This window comes from Brachyhypopomus gauderio, chromosome 2, assembly GCF_052324685.1.
Source record: "Brachyhypopomus gauderio isolate BG-103 chromosome 2, BGAUD_0.2, whole genome shotgun sequence".
Lineage (NCBI taxonomy): Eukaryota > Metazoa > Chordata > Actinopteri > Gymnotiformes > Hypopomidae > Brachyhypopomus > Brachyhypopomus gauderio.
Window position 1 is genome coordinate 45,677,497 of NC_135212.1, and position 22,943 is coordinate 45,700,439.

The following is a 22,943-nucleotide window of genomic DNA, read 5'->3' on the forward strand; positions in this document are numbered from 1 at the left end:
AATCCCAGCTTGTCAAGAACTCTTGTAAACAAATCACATTTAAAAACATTTGAATACAGTGCATATGCAAAAATGTCAAACAATATCAAGGAAAGTAGAAAATTAAGCTACAAAAACTTTTAAGAAATATTGCTCTGACAGTAACAAACCAAAACATTTACAAAATAAATTATTATTAATTCAGTGGTGCTACAGGCATTACAGTGACCCTTAGTCCTCTGTGTTGAAGTTTCACACATGCTGTTTACAGCCTATGAGTAATATTGTATAATATATATGTATTGAGCTCTTATCTACTTAACCATAGTCCTGCCAAAGTTAAATATAAACTCAATAAATGTTATGGTCACCTGTAACAATTGTGTTGTCATGAACAGATATGTACTTTTATAAAAAATATCTTTCTCCTAGATGACTTTTAATCGCTAGATCACTAGCACATCACATGTGACTCCTGAAAACCACCAGCTCATTTCACTTTCATCTAGATCATTTGTTCCTGTTTTTGTAACCCAGGGAAACAGGAATATACATTATATGGTGGCCAAAAGTATGTGGATATATTACTATCATAGCTATGTGAGCATGTTGGACATCCCATTCCAAAGCAATGCTCATTAATATGGAATATTCCCAACCTCTCTTGTAGCTATAACCGCCTTCACTCTTATGGGAATGCCACAAGGTTTTGAAGTGTCACCTTTGGGAATTTGTGCCCACTCCGTCAAAAGAGCATTTGTGTGGTCAGCCATGGATGTACAAGAAAGCTTGTCTCGCATCTAATGCTGCAAATCATTCCAAAGCTGTTCAGGGGGGTTGTGGTCAAGGCTGTGTGCAGGCCACTAGAGTCTACAGATCATTACAGTCATGCTAGAACAGGAAATGGCTTTCCATGAAGGGTTGCCACAAAAGCTGAAGTCATATAACTAAAATGTATTTGTATATTGTATTAACATTACCCATAGGAACTATGGGGCATATCCCATACCCATGAAAAACAGCTCTTCCTCCTCCACCAAACTTTAATGTTGCCACTAGGCATCCTGGTAGGCAGTGGTCCAGCACCTACCAGGCCAATGTATCCATCAGACCTCTAGATAGGCAAACACTGTTCATCAATTGAGAGAACATTGCTCATAGTGATTTTAGGCTTGTCTGCATCTGGTGGACCTTGGATACCCACATCATGAAGCTTCTGGCACATAGCTCTTATGCTAATGTTACTTGCAGAGGTAGATTGGGTCTCTAGCTTAGTAAATAGGAGGGCTATCCACATACTTTTAACCATATAACGTATCAGCGTTAACACCATTAATTTTTGGTTTTATAAATTAATGCCATTACTCTATACATTTCTAAATCTGACACCAAGACGCAGCACTGCTTTACTTATGGATATTTCTTGCGAACTGCTCCCCTTAAAACCTGTACAGCAAGTGCTAGGCTCCTCACAACCCCCCAGCTCTTTCTCAGGCCATCACTCACACGGTTCTGACTGGATGTGCCCCCCCCCTCCCCCCCCCTTAATAAAGACGAGCCCCTAGAGGAAGCACTGTAAAAATTAATTTTGCTCTCGCTGTCTGCATGTGTGAATTGGAAACGATGCATCTCACTCGTCATCATTACGCCTCTTGTTGGATTTCCGTCCGGATTCTGAGCCGTAATCTGTGGAAAGTGACTGGTGGCTGAGGTTGCCCTGCTGCAAGGTAGCGTCACTGTTTGAGCAGAGGGTTCCTTGCTCCTCCCTCAGTCTACTGTACACCTCCTGATAGAGGTCATTAAGCCGTTGCTTCATCTCTCTGACTGAGCGCAAGATTTCGGACTTTTCCCTGAGCAGCCTGGCACGGTGACGACGCAGGCCATCAACGCCGCGCTCCAGACCCAGTAACATATCCAGCTTCCTCCGCCTACAGTTCTGGGCAGCCATCTTGTTTTTTCCTCTGCGCCTAATGTCTCTGATGAGTGCGAGTTGAGCCTCGCTTAGACGGTGCTTGGCAAGAAGCAGGTTGAATTCCTCGACTGGCAAATTAATTATTCGGTCAGTGGAAAATGGAATCTTCATTGCACGTGCCCGCCTTTCATCCCTGGTGGATACCTTGTCCTGGATGTGGTGCCCAAGAGGTTCGTCTGCACGCTGTTTGGTGACCTGTCTTTGGCTAGTACATGGGGGTTGGATGTAGGTGTGATCATGCCCAACATGGAAGTGACCAGCTTGTGGGAAATTTGTGCTGATCATCTTGTTTTGCTCTGGACTACAACCCCCAACAGCTCCTTCCTCATCATCTGTCACTTCCTCCTTAAGGTGGGCATATCCCACAGCCCCCTCCTCAGGAGCTGATTCTGTGGATGACAGAGAGCACGAGGATGACGAGGAGGAACACGACGATTCTGATCCACTTGGGGAAGCAGGGCTGAAGTGCAGAGATAGACCAGAGTCTGAGTCTGTCTCTTCCTGCTCTTCCATTTGAGAATCCTGTAGTTGACCGGGTCCCTCCTCCTGGCTTAGATCCAACAGGCTGATCTGATTGAACATGGCTTCTTCTAGAAGGGGATCAAAAAGACTTGACAGTCCTTGATCCTCCATAGGGGAAACATGCAAGTCGAGGTTGTTGTAAGCAGGACTGACTAGTGGAGGAGAAAGTAGGAAATCTATAATGTCGGAATCGTTCAAATTCAGATCCATGTTGGAGGAGTTGTTTAAAACCAGCCGTGTCTGGTTTTGGTTGGGAGGGCAACTGTCTTCGTGGCTGCCTCCAAAGCTGAATGTCTGTCTGGATGTTGGCAGTGTATTTTGGTCAAGGCTAATATTCTGGTGGACAGGATTCTCCGCAGATCCTGTTTCAATTGATCTTACGCTACCATCAACATTGATATAAGAATTGTCTGATGGGTCACTGACATCCATGTCCTACGGAGACAAAATTAATATTAATGTTTAATTGACTAATATTAATTAGTGTATTGATGTTCCTGCTGTAGCACATTTGATTGATCAGTTTAATCAGGTGAATAAGCAAAGAGAACTAAACTACACAGTGTTCCTCCAGCTTAGGCATTGATACTGTTGATTTAGAAAGTAAAAGCATTGATGCATGCTCTTAAGTATCCACACTTGTGCGGTGTATTGCTTAATAAAGATTACCTTGGTAAATATTTTCTCACTTATGAAAGCACAACGTAAATGTAGAAATTCGAGTTCTGTAGTATTACCTCTGGTTCCATAATGGCCAGGACATCTTGCCACTGTTCCAGGTCCAGTAAAGGCTCGTGTTCCGACAGTAGTGGGGAGAGGAGCGACCCACCGTACTGTGGCAGGTCCGCACCAGCATCCACCACCTGAGAAACATGCACAGATCAAATATGACTGATTTGAATCATTGACACATAACTCTGCTGCTGACAGTAAGTTATTTTAATATGGTCATCTGAGGACTATAAGAAGCTTCAGTAAATTAACATTTTCTGCCAGTGTCTACATACAGTAAGTGTCTTATACACTTGTAGGACCATCTTCACACAAACGGCTCAGGATAGAATGCTTACAAATTGTGCTCAGAGCCACAGAACTGTTTGGATGGGATGACAGTGATTTGCTCATTGGCTCTACACAATCTGACATAGGACTCTGCTTGTATTATCTCTCATCACCAACATTCATCTTTTCAATATTCTGTGCTGTTCTGCGCACACAAAAAATTGCTAAAAAAAATAAATAAAAATGACTCAAAATTATCCATGTCATCAGACACATGCAGTGACCATATACTTCCTGGCTACGTTTCCAGCACAACACTTACAAATCTCAAGAATCCAGAATGGTGCAGAATGGCCAACCATGGCACTACAGTGGAAAAGAGGCATTGGTGAACTTACATGTTGCTGGTCTTCTAGGGGCAAGTTAGCGTCTAGTACTTGCAGACATTCCTCAAAGGAAAATGTTGCATCTTCCCCTAAACCTGCAAACTAGTAGATGAGAGTGCAAATAAATGTGCGGAAAGAACCATCATTATATTACCAAGTATGAGTAAAATGTTTTGCGTGCCAGAATGAAACTCAAGTTGTGTACTTCTGTGGAATGTAGAGGAACAAAGGGCAGAAAACAGGTTTGCTCATGAGTCTAAATGTCAAATGTGTACGAAGGGTTTAAAAACCCTGTTTATGAGGTTAAAAAAAGCCATTTTCATACACTTTTACAGGCTAAGCATTATTTGAAAGCAAGCAAGTGATAATTACTATTCTACAAATTGTAAACTGATTAGTGAGGGCATAGTGGAAATCCTTTATAATTGTGGTCAATGCTGGTGAGTGGTAGTGAATGATATGCCATTGGATGCACTAGATCAGGGGTACTCAACTGGCGGACCGCGGTCCGGATCCGGACCCGAACGCAGTCCTGTCCGGACCCAATCTCATTCCTGATTAACTGGATACGGACCAAAACAAAACCGTAGAATTTATTTCAGGGCCATTGAAAAAACACTCCGTCACGAGTGCTACGTTCGCCACCCCGCTCAACAACTTACGTTTGCCACCCCCCCCCCCACCCCCGCTCAACAACTTGCGTTCGCCACCCCCGCTGCATCGGACCTCAGGTCACAGGTATCTGCCAAAATTGGACCGCGGACAAATTTAGTTGAGTACGCCTGCACTAGATAATCTAGATGTAGCACTCATCTCCCTATCCATCAGGGATGTTCATTACTGTAGTGTACTGTAGTGCAAATGATTGGAATACCTGTACATCCCCCCCAAGGATACTGCCCAACTGATTATCAAATGGGTTTTGATTCCTCCATCTGTCCATCAAGAGTTCATCCTCATCATCTTCATTAAACAGACTGAGGTGCTCACGATGTCCTTGAGATAGCTGTTCCTGGTGGACATGGTGATTGGGTTCTTGTTGCCACAGGGAAAATTCATCTTCCTGGAGACAAATGATTACTATTTAGCCATGCTGGTCTGAATGCTTGTTAACTTATTCATTGTTAACAGCACATTAAAACATGGACTTCTGATAACCCATAACAAGGTACAAAAAATGCTTAGGACTCAAATAGGGGTTCAATATTTATGGTAAACGGACCTTCTATATTTAAACTGTTGGTTATGCCTTTAACATGGTGCTGGATTTCTTTGAGTTTCAAGTGAGTGAGTTTTGAGAGGGCACATTCGATTCATCCTTTAAGATCCACCCTTGTTAAAGTAGAAACATTTGCTTCATTGTCACAACCTCTGCTACAGTGACAGACTGACTAAGCAAATGTAAAGATTATCTAGGAATTTGTGTGAGACAGACAGACGTGATCCAACAAGACAACTGTGTTTAATTCGAGTAATTTTTTTCTGGCATGTGGTACCAAGACTAGTTTGAGATTAGCTGTTACCTCCCAAATGGTGTAACTCAGTTTGCTCCTGCAGTATTCATAGCCTAGAAAGCAACCAGACTGGCATATATATTTTCAGACGTAGACTTAGTCATATTATTCATGCACTTAAGTCACAAGCACTAAATGTTTTTGTTTTGTTTTTAAATTGAACCTCTTGTGACCCCTTTGTGTGGTCGTTGACATGCTGTACAGACATGCTGTACAGACAGCTAGGTGTCTATAAATAAAACTAACCTTTCCTTACCATGGCAAGGACTTAGTGAAGCCAATGCTCTTGTGCTGCTATAATTAGGCTTCACAGACCCTTTTGTCACTACAGACCAGAAGAGTCCTATATGCATATACAGGTCAGTGGGTCATAGGAAGACAATAATATGTTACCACATACCATTTAAAAATACTAAGCTTTCTGTTTATTAAGTACTTCAGTTTATGACAGTATTCCCAGTGTTAGGCATTAGGCCTGGAGGTGTAGCTTTACACTGTAGAGTTCAACAGTAACTAGTAGCAGTGGGGCATCAGACTTCAATAAGAGGGGTTTCTTTAGAGAGGTTTCATTAGCATTACTGTCTACTGGAGGGTCAGTGAGGGTCTTTACAGAGAGACCATGAAGAAGAGAAATCTCCCATATACCCTGTGGGGTGAAACTTTGGGATACTGCTCACCCACCCTCTGTCCCATGATGCATGGCACACATATACCCATGTATTACCTATAACAGGTTGAAGTTGAATATTGATTCCCCTATATTGTGATCCTTGTACATGCCCATGCTGTGTGTGTGTGTGTGTGTGTGTGTGTGTGTGTGTGTGGGTGTGTGTGTGTAACAGAACCAGTAATCAACAGCTGGTAAACAAGCATTGCGAAAGCGAATGTGCACACGAAGACCAAAGTGAAGGTTACTCGGGTTGCCAGCAGCTCAGCTTAGGGTCATGTGAGCCATGCTGCAAACAAGCTCAGGTTCAAGCATATCTGACCCTAAAGTGTATCCATACTTCTGGGTACAGGTCATAACAAGCCTGCCTGGTATACCCAGGGGCTCTTTTAAATCTATAATGGCATTGGGGGAATTCAGACAAACAGTGGGGGGTACATATGTCTCAACTAAACCTTCTCCTGTCTAATTTGAGAGTGAAACCCTTGTCCTTGTCGTTTTCTGTTGTCAAGACAAATATTACATTTATGAGCAACAGGATAGATTGTGGAGGCTTGCAATCTACCAGGAGCTTACATACGAATAAATCAAATCAAAGTTTATTTGTATAGCGCTTTTCACAACACATGTTGTCACAAAGCGCTTTACAGGATTTAAAAGGTTAACAATACTATGGGTCCAGAACCCTAATGAGCAAGCCAAAGGCGACAGTGGCGAGGAAAAACTCCCTATGATGGTGGGGAATAGGAAGAAACCTCGGGAGGACCAAAACTCAAAAGGGAACCCATCCTCCATTGGGCGGCCCATTAACACACAAATTACACAAAATACAGACAAATACACAAGTCACACACAAATCACACAATCAGATTAGACAACATATTCAATACAAAGTGCCCAAGACGTCATTTTCATTTTCTTTCTTCTATGTCAAACTGATTCCTGAAAAAGTGTGATGCTGCTTAATTTAGACTGAACCTGGACATTTGACCATCAAAGTAAAGAGCCTGGTTTTCCCCATCCTTGACAGCTCACAGTCGTGTGATTAAGGGACCTGACAAGGACCAGGCAGCTTGTGCAGTCTTTGTTGTTTATATTGGACAGGCTTCGCCACAAAGCTACAATTACCTCTCTGTGACGCTCTGGTGTCATTATGCTGTGGGCACTGAAAGTGAAAGGTGGCATCATGAGGCAAAAACTTCCCCCAGCACTCCTGCACCGCACGGGGAGTGAAAGGGAAAGAGACGCAAAACTCACCAGAGCGAGTCATTTGGTCTTAGAGCATCGACTTGAATCCCCTGACTATGAAATTCTAATGTCATTCCAGTTTTCCATGCATATGCTGTTTATGTGCAGAAAATATGTATAAATATGTACACCACACCATTATTCCGAGATCCCTTTATTCAGAATCCAGAGAGCCTAGACAGCCTCAGTCTGGCAGAAGATGACACGCAGGTCTCAGCGGTTGAGTAACAAGAAACCTGACCAAGACTGAAGAGGTCAGGCCAGTGCAATACCCGGTAGCATCTGTTGCCCAACGCTCAGCCCCACCACAACAAATTGTGCCTACAGTATTATTTCAGATACATGTTTGTTCCTCAATAACAAATTCTAGTAAAGTAGTAAAGTACAGAACTTCGATGGTTATGTGATGACAACCTCAACCGATGATGCATTTCTCACCTCTTTGACGTCTTCATTGTCTATTCGTGAGAGCGAAGACCCCGATTGCAGGCTCTCATTGGCCACTGGGCCGTAGCCCAGCTCGGCTGTGTCTTCAGCTCCCATCCTCATAGTCAAACCTGCAGAGTCCTCCAGGCCTATCGAAACATCATCGCCATCCAAGGCCCCAGCCTGGATGGGCATCATTGTCGCACTGTTCTCAGGCTCTCTGTGGACTAGCCAGGCTTCAAGCTGCGCTGTGGGAACATGGAGGTAGTCCAGGGAGCGTACCCAGTGTAGCAGCCTGGGGGTCGGGAGGAGGTTGTCCAGCTCCACACTTTTCGGGTGGAGGCCATGTCCATCCAGAGAGCCGCGGAAGTTGTGGAACTGCGTCTGGGTGAGGGCTGAGCTTTGGCCGAGGATGATTTCACGAAGAGGGGGATAGTGAGGGTTCACGTCAACACGTATCCCCACCAAACTAAGCAGAATGGCCACCTGAATTAGGCCTTCCGTGAAATACTTCTTCAGGGACTGCATGGTCCATTCAAAAATGGACAGTGAGTAGTTCTGATAGCGATATGGGGGAAGTGGGTGTTGTGGTAAATATTAATAACAAAAAGGTTGTTTCTTCAGTCCATCAGATGAAGATGGGGTCCTAAAATAAAGTTCAGTATTATGATTTGGATAACGTAACATGGATAGTGCAATTTAACGTTGATTCTCCCCTCAGCATACCAAACTATGCAAAATTGGTAAATTTCCAACAATATTACACAACAATAAAGTACAAGTTTTGAACATTTGCGCATCGAGAAACTACTAGAACAACTATTTAAAGTTGTGTTGTTATTTGAAAGTCAAATTCAAAGAAAACAGTCTGGACACCACTGGCCAATAAAGATAATTTATCAGGAAGTGTCACAACCGCTGATCTGCTGTTTGCTACCTGCAGCGGCGATGTGAGTCACATGTGGAAGATTTAAGCACATGATGTAATCTGGATGTCTCCCGGGAAATCAACATGGCAGTTTATCCATAGTGAGCTTCGCCTCGTAAATAAGTCCTACAGACTTCCTGGTGTTCAAGGAGCAAAATAATTGCCACATGTTTCCGCCGCTTTATACGGTCACACTAATTATATAAAACAATGCAAAACCCGCTGGTCGGGAGATATTAATCTTGGCTGATTTTTAAAATAATGTTACAGAATAATATTTTGTAAATTAACTAGTCATATTCATAAGTAGGCTCATACTACCTACATTGTTTTCTTTACGTCTTTATTTTATTTTTTTACCTTTTACTTATTTTCGTTTGTAGCTATTAACGTTCAATTTACCGATTGGGAAGCGTCGATTTTCAAAAATCACTCTGAGCACTTAATTGTTTTCCAAGTTGCATGGTTCCACAGTCGCACCGTATTCTGCGTAATTACGCATTCCATTTCGTAAAAATATGGACGCTAAAACACTACTGATACACATTTCTATGTGCATATGAGAACATGTGAATATTAAATATCCTTACCTCTCACTGGGAGAGTTTCCTCTGAATGCAAAGCTAGAATATTCCTCTACAAGTAGTCGGTGAACTGACTTGAGTGTTGCGCACTGCCGTGGGAGTGTTGGAGTTACGCGCCTACTTGGCAAACACTGATCTCATCCCAGTGTGACGCGTTACCAGTTTCGGTTTACTCTCAGCTAGACAAGTCAAGATACTCTATATTTACAGTGTCAGGAACAAAAACATACAACAAAAGTAGCGACAACAACAATAATAAACAATATATTTATATATTTAGTTGGCGTTAGTCGTCACCTATTTAAGCCGTTAAACGATGGTTAGTTTTAGTTTCAATTTTAAACGTTGCTTTTTATCTTGATCAAGATTAATATTCTGTTAACTCTTCTTTTTGTATTATTGATATACGTCTACATATAGGTAGAAAAGAAAACTCATCGCGCAAGTTTCCATCTTATAATTAGAGTGAGAAGCCCCTGTCCGTCACTAATGAACGGGCCGAAAATCCGATTAAAATACACACAAGGCTTCTCCTACAGCCTTAAACACGTTTATTTTGAAGAATTTTATCTAGTGTTTTTATATATATAACAATTTAACTATTGCTCCGTTGTATCTATGAAAACTGGGTATTTAAGTTTATTAGGAGTCATGTTGTGAGACACGCAGTAGGTTACGCTTACATTAGGTTCCCCTTTACGTTTCACAAATGTCCACATAACACGGCCGCTTCTCCGTTCTTCCACTAGGGTGGTTGAGGAACTCTCTCAATTTCATGACGTGTAAACAACGCCACCTATCGGAACGGAATATATAGCCGTTTTTGTTTCTTGCACGTTGGTTTTTCTCACCTGCCCGGTGCATGCACTTACCTGTTAAGAACCTTTCGGTCAATCTAACAAAGCATTTAATAGTGCCGTACATTTTGCGGAATAATTTTTTGAAGATTAACACTACCATGCTACGAATCCATCTAACGTCAAATTATGCATAACGCTTAGTGATAGCTAAGCTGTAGCGTCTTATATATGCAACCAACGATAACACTAATGCTTGATTTTATTTTTTTAATTAATGCGCTATATAAATCCATGTTCACATTAATACGCAACTGACGACATTCTGTTTCTCAGTAGAGACTTTTCAATAGGTCGTATCCGTTATAACAGAGCCAACATGGCCGCTGACACGAACGAGTTGCGCGGTCGTCTCGTTCACTCGTTTGGCCCCGCCTCTTTATGAGTCAGAGGATTTTACAAGAGCTACAGTAGTGACAGCTCAAAGCTGTCCACGTCAACACTAAACGCCAGCATGGACTCCGTGGCTCTGGTAAGATATTGGAGGTTCAATTTTTAATCAACTTTGGAAAATGTGTTTAATGTGTTTAATGTGTACGGCAGAGATGGTGTTCGCCGTTTTGAGGAAAGATAATGTTTACATGCTGACGTGGGCATTTTCCAACAACGTTTACTGAGCTGGTTAAAAAGCTAGCGTGCTAACTTGAAACACTTTTAAGCTCCTGTAGCTGACATTATGGGACTACAGCGAATGTGCCGAGTTCTCAGCAGTTCATGAAGTAATTTCGCATTTTGCAAAAACAAGAAAAAAAATTCATAAAAGCAAGCAGTAGTGAAATGGAAAAACACGTTTAACTCATTTTCGCACACACAAGAAGACCAATCTAACAGATGGTACTGAATATGGCAAGACAGAAATACTGTAGGTCTGAACAAATATTACGTTGTTAATGTGTCTCAGTGTTGCCATTGTTGAGGAAACCCACCAGTTCCATCTGTTCCACACTTAGTTGCCAGATGTTTAGAAGTTACTCCCCACTAAAGTACACACGGAGCTGTCCACGCGCGACTACGTGGATGCCACGTCCTCGGTACCGTCGTTTCAGACTGGACCGTCTCTGCTCCGCGGAGCTGCACTGTACGTTAACTGATTCCACAGGTGCCATTTCTCGGTTCGCAGTTTCAGCGCCGGAATATGATTTTCGTTTTGTACTTTTGGACCAGTCGAGCACGTAAAAGCTTATGCAAACAATTCAAGCACACACACTCAACGAGCACCATTATTTGCTCTCTACACACCCACATTCAGGCACCGCCACATAAACGAACTATTTCGAAGATGGCCTCTTCAGTCTTTGCATTTTTGTAAAAGGTATAACCGTAGAAAACTCATTAAATGCACATATATAGTTACAAATGCTTTGCGTGAGAATGACGGATTGTGGGCGGAGTCTCCGCCGGATCCTAATAGGTGTTCTGAAAGTAACTTGATCTTGTGCTTCGTCGAACATAAATAGTAAAGGCATTTCATATGTGTTTAACTCTGTTTTCCTGCACCCCCCGCCACAAACTTCTGTTCTCCTGGCCCAAGTTCTGTGGTACACTCCGACTCTGGATCAGTGGCAGTCAGTGCATAACAGAACTTTGGTCCGGACACACCAAGTCTGCATAACGGAAGAAAAGATTAACAAACCCTCGGAATGGTGACATCTTGCTGCATATGCACGGTCCCTAGGACTGTTCTGTATCTTCTTCTATATGACATGTTGTTTATATAATTTAAAAAATTATATAAAAAAAATATATTTTGTGTGTGAAAAGAAGTAAGAGATTTTTAAAGATTTAGCTGGCAAAATACGATTATATGTAACTAATAATGTATTTGCTGTTTCAGAATTGTGTAGCAAAATGGGCAGAAAATTTTGCTGACTTAAGATATTCTGTGTTTATTTTCTTTTTAATCAGGAACCCTCCTTGTATACAGTAAAGGCGATCTTTATCTTGGATAATGATGGAAACAGACTGCTTTCGAAGGTATCCGTATTTGTGAAATAATTTTGTATTAATTGCCGCTCTTTTGTTGATTTATTTACCATTGGACTTTGCAGTGTAGTTATGCATTAACATCATTCAGTAATGCAGCACATTTGCTGAAGAGTTTGTTTCACAACTGAAGCTAAACAAAAGGAGAAGAGATCAACTTAACTGCACATTCATCTGGTGATTTCCCTCTATCACTCTAGGTGCACTCCACCTGAACATGATACGAACATTATTATTAAAGACAATGAAAGACTAGTTAGTGTGAGGATGTTTGTTAAACCAGGTTAATTTATACATATGAATAATGCTTGAGTGACTTATTTGTACTTTCAGTACTATGATACAGAGCTGTACCCCTCGATGAAGGAACAGAAGAACTTTGAAAATAATGTTTTCAACAAAACACACAAAGCAGATAGTAGGTTCCTTGATATTTACTGTGTGTGTGTGTGTGTGTGTGTGTGTGTGTGTGTGTGTGTGTGTGTGTGTGTGTGTGTGTGTGTGTGTGTGTGTAAGGAAGGCAGTAAGTAAGAAGGGTAATACTGATAATGTTAACCATCACTTTTGTTTAGGCATACACAGTAACATCAACAGTAAATATGACCAACATCGAGTAAATATGATCAATGCTTACCAGTGCTTCGCATACAAGTAGAAGTATGTGAAGAGTATAATAATCTATATGATTTAAAAGCACCCCAGTTCGAGACATATTGGGGTTTTTTTTAGCTTCTTTTAAGATAACTGTTTTTGTTTTGTCTGTTTCATAGCTTAATGCTTTCATATTGTTTTAACACCTGTTTTCTAAATTCTTGGGCAAATGCAGAGAGATGATAAATAGGCCAGAACATTACAATATTAATTTATGATTTACATCAATGTCCAGTTTAAAAAATATTTGAATTGGTCCACTGAACAAATATTTCTAGACATTCTGGTGTTTAAGGGTATGATGGCTTATCAAGTGACGGACTTCTCAGTCCATGACATCGTCTCATTGTCATGAGACACTGGAGGCTAGCCCTTTCATGCAGTAATCTCCGGTTACAATTTAACAAGAGGGCAGAGAACTAGTTCATCCACTCCCAGCTGTAACTGTCTGTGGTGTGAATGAAACACACAGTGCTCATACAAGAGAAATTTCCCCAATGCCCCATGGGGTGATACTTTGGGATATTAATACTGCTGACCCGCCCTCTGTCCCATGATGCATGACACACACACATATACCCCTTTTTCCCCCTAAAAGAGGTGAAATTGAATATTGACTGCCCTATATTGTCTTTTGAGGTTGTTACCTATCATGTTTAAAATTATTATTTTACATGCCCAGGCCTGTGTGTGTGTGCATGTGCGTGTGTGTGTGCGTGTGTGAGCGAGAGTCATAAATTGTTCTTGTGGACTATTAGATGCTATTGAATAAAATTCAGAGCTTGGCCTTTTCCTTCTCTGCACTCACTCAGATGAAATAGCCTTCCTGGAGGGCCTGACCATAGTCTACAAGAGCAGCATAGACCTGTTCTTCTATGTGGTGGGCAGTGCACAAGAGAATGAGGTTGGTCTTCCAGAACACTTGAGTCAGTCACATGGTGAATGATGGGGCTGTTGTCTTTGAAATGCTCCAGTGACTTTTTAGGTACCGTCATGTAAACATGTGTTTATGCGAATTAGCAGCCACAACTAAATGCTGCCAAGTAAGAAAACTAAAGTAAACAGTGTAACCAGTGGTCTGGGTCAAGAAGCATGTTGTTGCTGCAACAGAACTAGCCCTTGCCTCAACAAGTATTAAACAAAAGCATATTTTCTACTAAACTGACATATAAGTGTATAAAAGGAAAAACAAAACGATCAATCCTGACCATCTCTCATTTTCCACACAGCTGATGTTGATGGCTGTGCTCAACTGTCTGTTTGAGTCTCTCAGTCAGATCTTGAGGTGTGTTTGCGCTGAACACAATACACGTAAAGCATGCATTCTATGAAAAGGTGATTGGCTGTAAATGTATTAAGTCAGATATGAAATGCAGAGAGGGTTGATGAACTCTCTGAATGTTCCTTCCTTTTCAGGAAGAACGTGGAGAGAAGATGTGTGTTGGATAATCTGGATGGAGTCTTTCTGGTAGTGGACGAGATCATCGACGGAGGGTGAGGGGTCACATCCATGAGTACAGATGAGCATTAATGTACAAGTTTCAGTGGTGAGTGTGACCTCTAATGCCCTGCTGTTGCTGGTTGGCAGGGTGATCCTGGAGAGTGACCCTCAGCAGGTAGTTGAGAAGGTCAACTACAAGGTAAGAGTGCAGAACCAGATGAAAAGCAATCAGAACAACACCAGTCCACATGGCCACTGCAGAGATTATGCATGAGCTGATGGTAGAAGTGAACAGCTGAGTTCAGAACATGCTTTTAGATTCTGAATGTATTCATCAAATCTGGTTTAGATTTTGGCAGTTTAGTGGTTGAGTACTTGGTCTAGGGTTTTGTGGGAGTTGTAGTTTATCTTGGTAGTAGCTTTTGGTTACCTTTATGTTGAAAAATACTTTGAGAGTGTTAAAAATATATACATACGGCATATAAAATAATATTAAAAATATAAAATAACGGCATGATTGTGTTGCATTATGAAATTACACACTTCATAAAAGCTAAAATATTTGCATTTTATGATTTGACTTCACACACATTTGATGTGACGCGCGCACACACACACACACACACACAGCTAAATATTCACTCCTCTACCCTGTCAGTGTGTGTCGGAGCAGGCCTTTGGCTTTGTCCTGTTCGATTACATCACGGGTAACATGGAGGGCCAGGGACAGAAGAGCCCGCTCTTATAACTCACAGAGCTCCTCCTCCTCTCCTCTCCTCTTCTCTCACCCTAGGGGAGAGAGGCATGGAGAAAAGAGGAGGGGGAGGGAGAGAAGTTATGGGCAGGTAACTGCATGGTGTGGACAAGTGTGCAGTCCTTGTCTCTCTTCTTGAAGCATGAGCAACACTTCACTGAAGTTTAAGCACGGGCCAGTAAAGAGCCTGTAGGCAGAGGCCAACGGGCATTGTTTTTAGAAATAGACAAGCTTTAAATTTTTTTAGTTTAAGCTAAATCACTGGTCTGATTACTTTAAATTAAACCCTTATATTTTAAAGCACTCTGTTCAAACATTGCTGCTCGTGAAGTCTGCAGCCTCTGTATAACGGGTTGTTTAAGGGAAAGGGAAATGTCAATGAGCAGAGATTTGCCCAGTTTCCGCTCATCAACAAAACATTTCTCGGTTACTTGGTCTGTGAAAAATTCTTGCTTACTTTTGCCTTATGTCATAGTTTGAGTTATCCTGCTTGCTGTGTTTTGCCATATGTCTGGATGTATTCTCGTGCCCGTAGCTGTGAATATCGACATGTTTGTGTTTACCTGTTTCCTGTCTTCGGTGTGTATCTATATGTCCTGGTTATTCTGTGGGTGGCTCATATCTGGGTTCTGTTCTAGGCTGATGACAACCCTCTGTCAGAACAGAGTGTGGCTCAGGTGAGGCAAATGCACATATACACAAGATAAAACGCACACGTACACACTCCAACACACACACTCGTGCATGCATGCACACAAAACATGTAGTCACAAGGTTATTGATTTTTCTTAGAAATCTAAAGGGCTTGTAGAGCTTCACCATGATTTTTCAGCTAACCATCTGTAACCCAAAACCTAATTTCTTTCAGCTGCACACTGCATTAAAGTAACACAACACCTTAAGAGTGTATGTAATAAAGTAGTATTCTAAAACAGCGTTTCTCAACCGGGGTGCCGTCAGTGGCGGACTTAGCAATTTGGGGGCTCAAGGCGAATTTAGCTAAGGGGCCCATCAACATTAATATGTGAGAAATAAGTTAGCTAGTCTGGGGGCCCCTACAGTGGGCTGCAGTGGGAGGGGCCCAAGGCAGTTGCCTAGCCACGCCTCTATGCAAAGACCGCCTCTGGGTGCCGTCTGTCTTCATCGGGGGGTGCCGTCAAAATATTCTGATGTGAAATAAAAAACTATAGTTTTAAAAATTGAAGTTATTATACGCTTTAAAAATCATTAAAATTTATTTCATATGACCAGATCTCTCAAGTTTGGTGGGCGTGAGCTTTTTTTCAGGCGGGGTGGATTGGAATCTGTCGCGATGGTTAGTGTAGCGGCTGTGTGTGTGTGGTTGAGGAGCGGGCTGGCTAAAGTCTACCAAGAAACAGCGCGATCTATATTCGGATTGTTTCAACCTGTTATAATATACAACCGATGGATTGGCTTAATATGCGGCGGTGTGCGGCGATTAGATTATTTTAAAAATAAATTAATAATAATAATAATAATAATATTCAAGCGTGAGAAATTCCATGTGTGGCGTGAGAGCGTGTGAAATCGCTAAATATGCGTGAGTCTCACGCTCAAAGCGTGCATATGACCTGCATATGACCAAGGTCAGCACGTGATTACGCAGGTTTCCCCCTGACTGTAAGTCACATTTATCTGCTCTCTGTCTTAATAATCACTTTTTTTGTGTTATGTTGGCCGGGAAATGGTTGCAGAGAGTATGTTTTCAGGGTTGCCAACGCTCACGCATTGAGCATGAGACACACGCATTTGACCGTTTTCACACGCTCTCACGGCACACTTCCGATATCTCACATCCGAAAAAAAAATCTTGTTTATTTATCTGATCCACATCTATGATTCAATGAGTTACTAGTTCGCTCTGGCGCCAACCACCCGCGATCGATAGATTGCGATATAACACTTAATTTGTGTCCATTTTACGTCCCCTTTATTTTGCATGCATATAAAGGGTGCCACAACTGAAAAAAGGTTGAGAAACACTGTTCTAAAGGACCCTAACCCTGTGCTTCATATACTAACCCTGCATTGTATGTAACCCTGAACACACAGCACATCACAGAGAAACTGGCTCTCACTAGTAATGTAAGTGTTTATACACAAACACACACATAAACGCACAAGGACGCTATCTTCTGAACTCAGCGTCATTTAATTTGACGACGGCGCGCGATTTTTGCATTTACTAATTTGTACTGGGCTCCAGGCGCCACCTGGTGGCTAAATATTACTTGTATTTTTCACCGGCTTTAATTCGCGTGGCTTCTATAAAGAAAGCTCGTTGAGCTTTTTTTATTTTATTTTTTTTGTAGACACCATTTTATTCTTAATAGTTTTTCTGTTAGGCTGCTTTAGTTATTTCTAAAATGGCTTGAACAGAACCTGTTTATTAACATTACAGGATGAGCTACAGAAACACTGTGTGTGACCAAATACTAAATAAATACATTTTTAAAAATGTGAATGCAGTATAAATTCCCATTCATTGTTTTATCCAGGTCAGTCACTTACACGTATACCGCATTTATTGTATGGTAAGTCTGTAATGTGTGTTTTTCTATTTTACAGGTGTTGCAGTCTGCAAAGGAACAGATCAAATGGTCTATATTGAAATGATACTTGCTATGACATTGGGTGTGTGAATTCTCTTGAGGGACTATAGAAGCATTGTTGCCATGCAGTTTTGTTTTGATGAAACCCACTGAGCTGATTAATTGGGATGGTAGCTGTAAGTGAAATCCTGTTTATTTTACGTCATTCAGTCTGAATATTTTATTTAAACATATTGTTGTGTTATTGGATTGAAAGAAAAGGCTCATTCACAATGCATTTTGAAGGCTGTTCAAGAAGTTTGTAGTAAGTGATGTGGTCAGGGTTGCACTGTTCACTTCCTACACCCCTGCATACATCATAGCTACCTAAAACTTCAGCAGAAAAACAGTGCTTAGTTTGAATGGACTTTGTCAAATTCCATGTATTTATTGTTTCATGTGCTTATGTGACTAGTGTCATGACAGACCATTGTATTCCTTCTCATTTGGTGTATAAGTTGCTGTTTGAGTGGTACAGCCTGTTCTGTGCACTTTATCTGCTGTGTCTTCTCTGTAATCAATTTAAAGTGTAGATCAGATCAAACAAGATGCATTCTGTTACACAGACCAGTCATCAGGTCCTTAAAATATGTCTATCCAAATGTTATGCTCAAAAGCCAAAGAGTATAAGGGAAAACGTGGTGATTCATGGGACCTATATATGGTCACCTGAATGCGTTATTTATAGGCCAGTTTAATATATTTCTGAGAGAGTAGCTATAAAAACTTTATAGGCCATACCTGGTCTTGTGTAGTGTTAACATATCTTAATGTAACGTAGTTCTAATATTAAAATAGTTAAATTGTCATGCAAACAAGCATAAATATATAAAGCAGTTATGTATGTATATATATATATGTGTATATATATATATATATATATATATATATATATATATATATATATATATATATATATATATATATATATATATTTAATGTACCTTTACCCGTAAACTTATCTCTTTTAGCAAAAAAAATGAAAAATGTAATGTCAATATGTCAATAAATATTGTTTTGATACGACGCGTGTTAAAAGCCACATTTTTTTGCTGTCCAGTTAGGACGATGAGTCGCATAGGTGGATGAAATGGTGGAACTGACCAATCGTTCTTGACCCGTCATGCATATTCTGTACGTCCGTGCATCTCGTGAATTTCAATAAGGTTAGAAGGCGTGACTTGCATTGCCATTGGAAGTTTGAAGTCGCTTTGACCAACGTCATAGTGTGCACGCCTATATTCTTTAGCCAATCGCGGCTTTGTCAAAGCATGACTGGCTTTAAGAACGCGGTTGCGTATAACCCAATAGTCCAATGATTGACCGAAATCAAGCCCAACTGTATAGTAGACTTTACGACCTCATTCACAGAACAAAATATGTAATAGTATATATTGTAGACATATTGGCTCACAGACACGTACAGAGGAAATGTGTAACCTGTCGCGTACGTTGAGTTTGTGACTTGTTACCGTTTACACATTATTTTATAGGTAACATCTGTATTTACTCACCCACCACAATTATTTATAACCTGCATTTAATTCACATTTAACCAATTATGAAACGCCAAAACAAACAAACGTAAAAAAACGTAACTAAGTCCTTCTCCACTAAGAGGTGAAAACCAGGTACTAAAAAGTTTTTTTTTCGATATGATCTTCCACAGGCGTCTAGGTTAGTGTACCACATTTTTTTGCGAAAAAATGTGAGCAAAAAAAATTATTCTGCCAGTTATTCAGCATATCAATAATCATAGGTATTTTGTGACTACCAATAATAATAATTATAATAATAGTTATTTTGTGACATTGTGTTGTGTTGTTCCCTTTTATTTGTTGATTTTTTGTTTAGTTTAATTTTTTATAAATTGAATGTTTTTTTTTGAAGAGTGGATAAATTAATTACCTTACTAATTACATTTCTACTTGGCTAAGTAATTACCTTTAATTAAGGTACAGTTGTGATCGTTCTAGCAAATATGTTGTTGTTGCTGTTGATATAATTATTATTGTTATCAGCAACAACATGAACAATAAAAATACTAATTAAAATGTCATAAATAAAAAGTTAAATTTGTACTTTTTTGCTTCCGTATGTGTCAATGGGTATGTGAGATTTAAAATAACTGTCTTGTGCCTTGTGCAAATTCTTGGTGGACTGTCTTAACACTGAAAAGCTGATTAAAGCGGTTTTTTAACACCTTACTTAGTTTCCCCCAGTTTGTGTGGCTAATGTACCACTACAGTTAAATGTACTACACATACAGTTACTTATACAGCCCGTCCATCGTATATAATCATATTCATATTTTAATATGATTAAATGCTTTTGGTTGCTACTACACGAATATTTTCGTTCAAAATGTATATGTGAATTCGTTACATTACTGTACGTCTAATGTAGATTTTCTAATAAGGATCTTATTGGAGGCCACTTAAATGGGTTTAGGCGAAATATTACAAAACAAAAAAATTCATTTTTTGTACTTGTATACATTCTAAGATGCATATTAATAATAATTTAAGGTTTACAGTTTTAAACACAGTCAACAGCCTAATACAACATCTAACAATAATAATAATCTTAAATTTGCCACACGGGACCATTGGGCGAATTCTCATAATTTGGAAGCTGTAACGGAGTATATTATTTACAAATGACAACCTATTAAATGCAGTTAAGACGCTTTACACATTTTTAAGATTTAACGGCGACGTACTGACTGAAAAAGCACCGCCCCTTAATAAGTAAAAGTCTTTTGAAATGCACTGATCTGGTCCACGTGTCTCGTGGCTCCATCTAGTGGTCAAATGCGAAATTGCATTGGTCTATCTGAGATACCTAGATTTAAAAAACGTATATTCAATCTAGGTTCTTCGCATCAGTGGCGTGCACAGACATTTTGGGGGGCAAGTGCTCGGGGGGGGGGGGGGGCACATTTTAGCGCACGTGGAACACTTCATTATAAAAAAAATTACAAGCACATGTTGAATGAAATTTGACTTTTATTTGTCACATTCTCTAAACGTGAGTTTTCAATGGAGAAAAATTCACGCATCCAACTGATATAATTTATATCCAATATACAGTCATGTCCTTCAGGTAACTTCTGTTTACCCTCCACTGTCTGCAGGCCTTGTTGCATATATTTTGCAATTAGTAAATCAATATAGGCCTACAATTAAGACAGTAAAAGACCGTAAAGTAGGAGAAGGAGTTATAGGATATTGAGTGTTGTCATTACATGAATGCAGATGGACATTTTTCACAGGTAATGGGGAACTTCCCGTTTCTTCTTTCACAAATGAATGTAATTTATGTTGCCTAACAAAACCTATACAACTGAAGACGTAGCTTAACACATAGATTTGCAAACTCTACCTTAATTATTTGTATGTGGACGTCCTCACGTTATCTATCATTGATTTCGGCTAGTGCGACTAGTTTATCAGGTGACCAGTCGGCTAAAAATGCTTAGTAGTTTGGTGCTGTATGATACATTTTACAACACAAGAAAATGATTTCACGTTGGGCTTAGAGGGCAAACGGTACGATTTGACTTGATGTGTATGTGACCTGGCTGGTGGGGACGGGAGAAGAAGTCTATCTGTGACCGTGTGTGCTGTGCTGAAGACGCTTCCTTCCACTCGCTGAACTGAACTGCTGCTGCAGCGCATCTGTTGTTAAAGGAAGAGAGAGGTCGGGTGTGTGTGAGGTGGTGGCTCATTTCAGGGCATTGTTTTTAATCGCTCAGGTTTTCAAAAGATCATTTCAAACCGACCTCAGTAAAATGATAATAATAAAAAAATAAATAAAAAAACGAAGTTTCAAAAGGGCACTTTCGTTGATAAAGGGCAGAGTTGGTGGTGCTTTAGCACCACCTGATGTCTATGTGTGCACGCCACTGCTTCTCATCATTTCGGATTGTTGTTTTATTAAGATCCACACATAATTCACATCAGGGTTCGAATTAGGGGGGGATTGGGGGGTCAGACCCCCCCGTTTAAGGCATCAACCCCCCTAAAGGGGCAAAACCAATAATTTGGGGGGGGGGGGGGGGGTCAAAACATTTAAATGTACTTCTCACATATAATGTTAAATACTACAAAAAAAATGCAGTGAAATGTACACCCTGAAAAAAACTTGACCCCCCCCAATTATCATTGTATAATTCGCACCCTGATTCACATAATCTGTCCTCCAATCTAAGACGTAGGCTACTCAATATTTCCTTCCGTCAAAAATTGTAGGCACTCTGTCCTATATCCTCGCCAAAATCAATAAAGAAAGAGGACGTAAAAGGCATCAGCTCCACTTCCAGCGGTTACGGGCTCTTCAAAGCTGAGTGGAACTTTTAAAGAACCTTCACAGCACCGCAACTGTACCAGGTTTAAACAGCAAAAGCGCTATCCTTCCACGAGGTCACGATTATCAGTTCCTAGACATTCCACGAGGTCACGATGATCGGTTTCCAGACGTTTCAAATAACCTTGAAGTTAACTTTGCAGTAAACATTTTTCTCATCTTTTATACATAAGAAAACACTTGCCTATTAGTGTAGTACCGCGCTGGTTCTTTCATTATAATTTTGCCAAAATGCATCACCTTGAACAGTGCTCCGCTTTGACAGCTGTCAGTCAGGTGCCATTCCAGCACCACGGACAGCGCTGCCTTGCTTACAGTGGGTAGACATATAGCACATAGTATATTTGGCATATGTGAATAGGTGAATACACCTTGTATTCAGTGGACCACAAAAGAGGGGAACACCTGTCCAGTCCCGTCGTGGACTGTGCTATCTGTTTATCTCTGCATCTCTCTTCCATATTAAACTTCCATATTAAACGGCTAAATTAAACTGATGTCATGTTATGTCATAGAGTCAGCTGGTAAATGGAAAGACCTTTGAACCGTCCCTCATATTTCACTGTGTTGTATGTTAGTGATGTATGTCGGTGTGCACGTTGGGAAGGGCGATAATGACGTATGGGCTCGTGAACGGCGAAAATCAGGGCTTGCGTTTGCGTTAGATGCAACACTTAGTACAAATGTACCTTCATTTGCAAATCAGCCTTATCGTTAGATTGAAATGCATTTATATTTTGTATGCCTTCTTTTTTGTCTCTGGCCTTGTTTCTAGAGTGTACTATTTCTGACAGCTCATAAACAAATAGACAACATTAATCCCAACGTAGTAATAAAGTGGCCGTATTCTTTCCTTTCTCCCTCGCACATTTTATCATCACGAACCTTCGTATACAAACATCCAAAGCATATGTTCAGTGACTTGGAGTTCCTGGATATATATATGGCGGCGTGAAATCAAGTCGAGTGTGATTGGTTACCTACTGTGAAAAAGGTGCAAGTTGATTGGTGAACTAGAAGACATTGATGGATTGGTCCTTTAGTGATTG

General features: G+C 40.5%; 2 protein-coding genes across 6 annotated transcripts; one reads left to right on the forward strand and one right to left on the reverse strand.

Annotated features, from left to right (window-relative positions):
- Window positions 1-9: 9 nt before the first annotated feature.
- Window positions 10-9,352, reverse strand: nfe2l1a (nfe2 like bZIP transcription factor 1a). Of its 2 annotated transcripts, none has more exons than XM_076996918.1 (6): window positions 9,235-9,352; window positions 7,729-8,362; window positions 4,736-4,924; window positions 3,874-3,963; window positions 3,211-3,336; window positions 10-2,908 (listed from the first exon to the last, which is right to left on the reverse strand). In XM_076996918.1, the coding sequence occupies exons 2-6, from the start codon at window positions 8,242-8,244 to the stop codon at window positions 1,610-1,612; spliced, it is 2,220 nt and encodes a 739-aa protein (XP_076853033.1). In that variant the 5' UTR covers window positions 8,245-8,362; window positions 9,235-9,352; the 3' UTR covers window positions 10-1,609. The 2 variants fall into 2 exon arrangements, with proteins under 2 accessions (XP_076853033.1, XP_076853034.1); XM_076996919.1 differs by lacking the exon at window positions 9,235-9,352 and adding an exon at window positions 8,654-8,775.
- Window positions 9,353-10,431: 1,079 nt separating this feature from the next.
- copz2 (COPI coat complex subunit zeta 2) lies at window positions 10,432-18,552 on the forward strand. Of its 4 annotated transcripts, none has more exons than XR_013129348.1 (10): window positions 10,432-10,557; window positions 11,991-12,059; window positions 12,402-12,486; window positions 13,532-13,623; window positions 13,949-14,004; window positions 14,136-14,213; window positions 14,308-14,359; window positions 14,819-15,005; window positions 15,553-15,591; window positions 17,504-18,552. XR_013129348.1 is itself a non-coding variant. In XM_076996922.1 (10 exons), exons 1-10 carry the CDS (start codon window positions 10,540-10,542, stop codon window positions 17,549-17,551), a joined length of 570 nt encoding a protein of 189 aa, XP_076853037.1. In that variant the 5' UTR covers window positions 10,432-10,539; the 3' UTR covers window positions 17,552-18,552. The 4 variants fall into 4 exon arrangements, 3 of the variants coding, with proteins under 3 accessions (XP_076853037.1, XP_076853039.1, XP_076853038.1); XM_076996922.1 differs by lacking the exon at window positions 14,819-15,005 and adding an exon at window positions 16,988-17,020; XM_076996923.1 differs by lacking the exons at window positions 10,432-10,557; window positions 14,819-15,005 and adding exons at window positions 11,669-11,728; window positions 16,988-17,020.
- Window positions 18,553-22,943: the final 4,391 nt, after the last annotated feature.

Excerpts from the sequence above, each read along its gene's own strand:
- copz2 (XM_076996922.1), top strand. Across the intron at positions 12,060-12,401 it reads GAAACAGACTGCTTTCGAAG|TACTATGATACAGAGCTGTA; the intron begins GTATCCGTATTT and ends TTGTACTTTCAG. Across the intron at positions 17,021-17,503 it reads AACTGGCTCTCACTAGTAAT|GTGTTGCAGTCTGCAAAGGA; the intron begins GTAAGTGTTTAT and ends TCTATTTTACAG.
- nfe2l1a (XM_076996918.1), bottom strand. The coding sequence starts at position 8,244 with ATGCAGTCCCTGAAGAAGTATTTCACGGAAGGCCTAATTCAGGTGGCC. Across the intron at positions 4,925-7,728 it reads ACAATGAAGACGTCAAAGAG|GAAGATGAATTTTCCCTGTG; the intron begins GTGAGAAATGCA and ends ATTTGTCTCCAG. Across the intron at positions 3,964-4,735 it reads TCCTTGGGGGGGATGTACAG|TTTGCAGGTTTAGGGGAAGA; the intron begins GTATTCCAATCA and ends CTCATCTACTAG.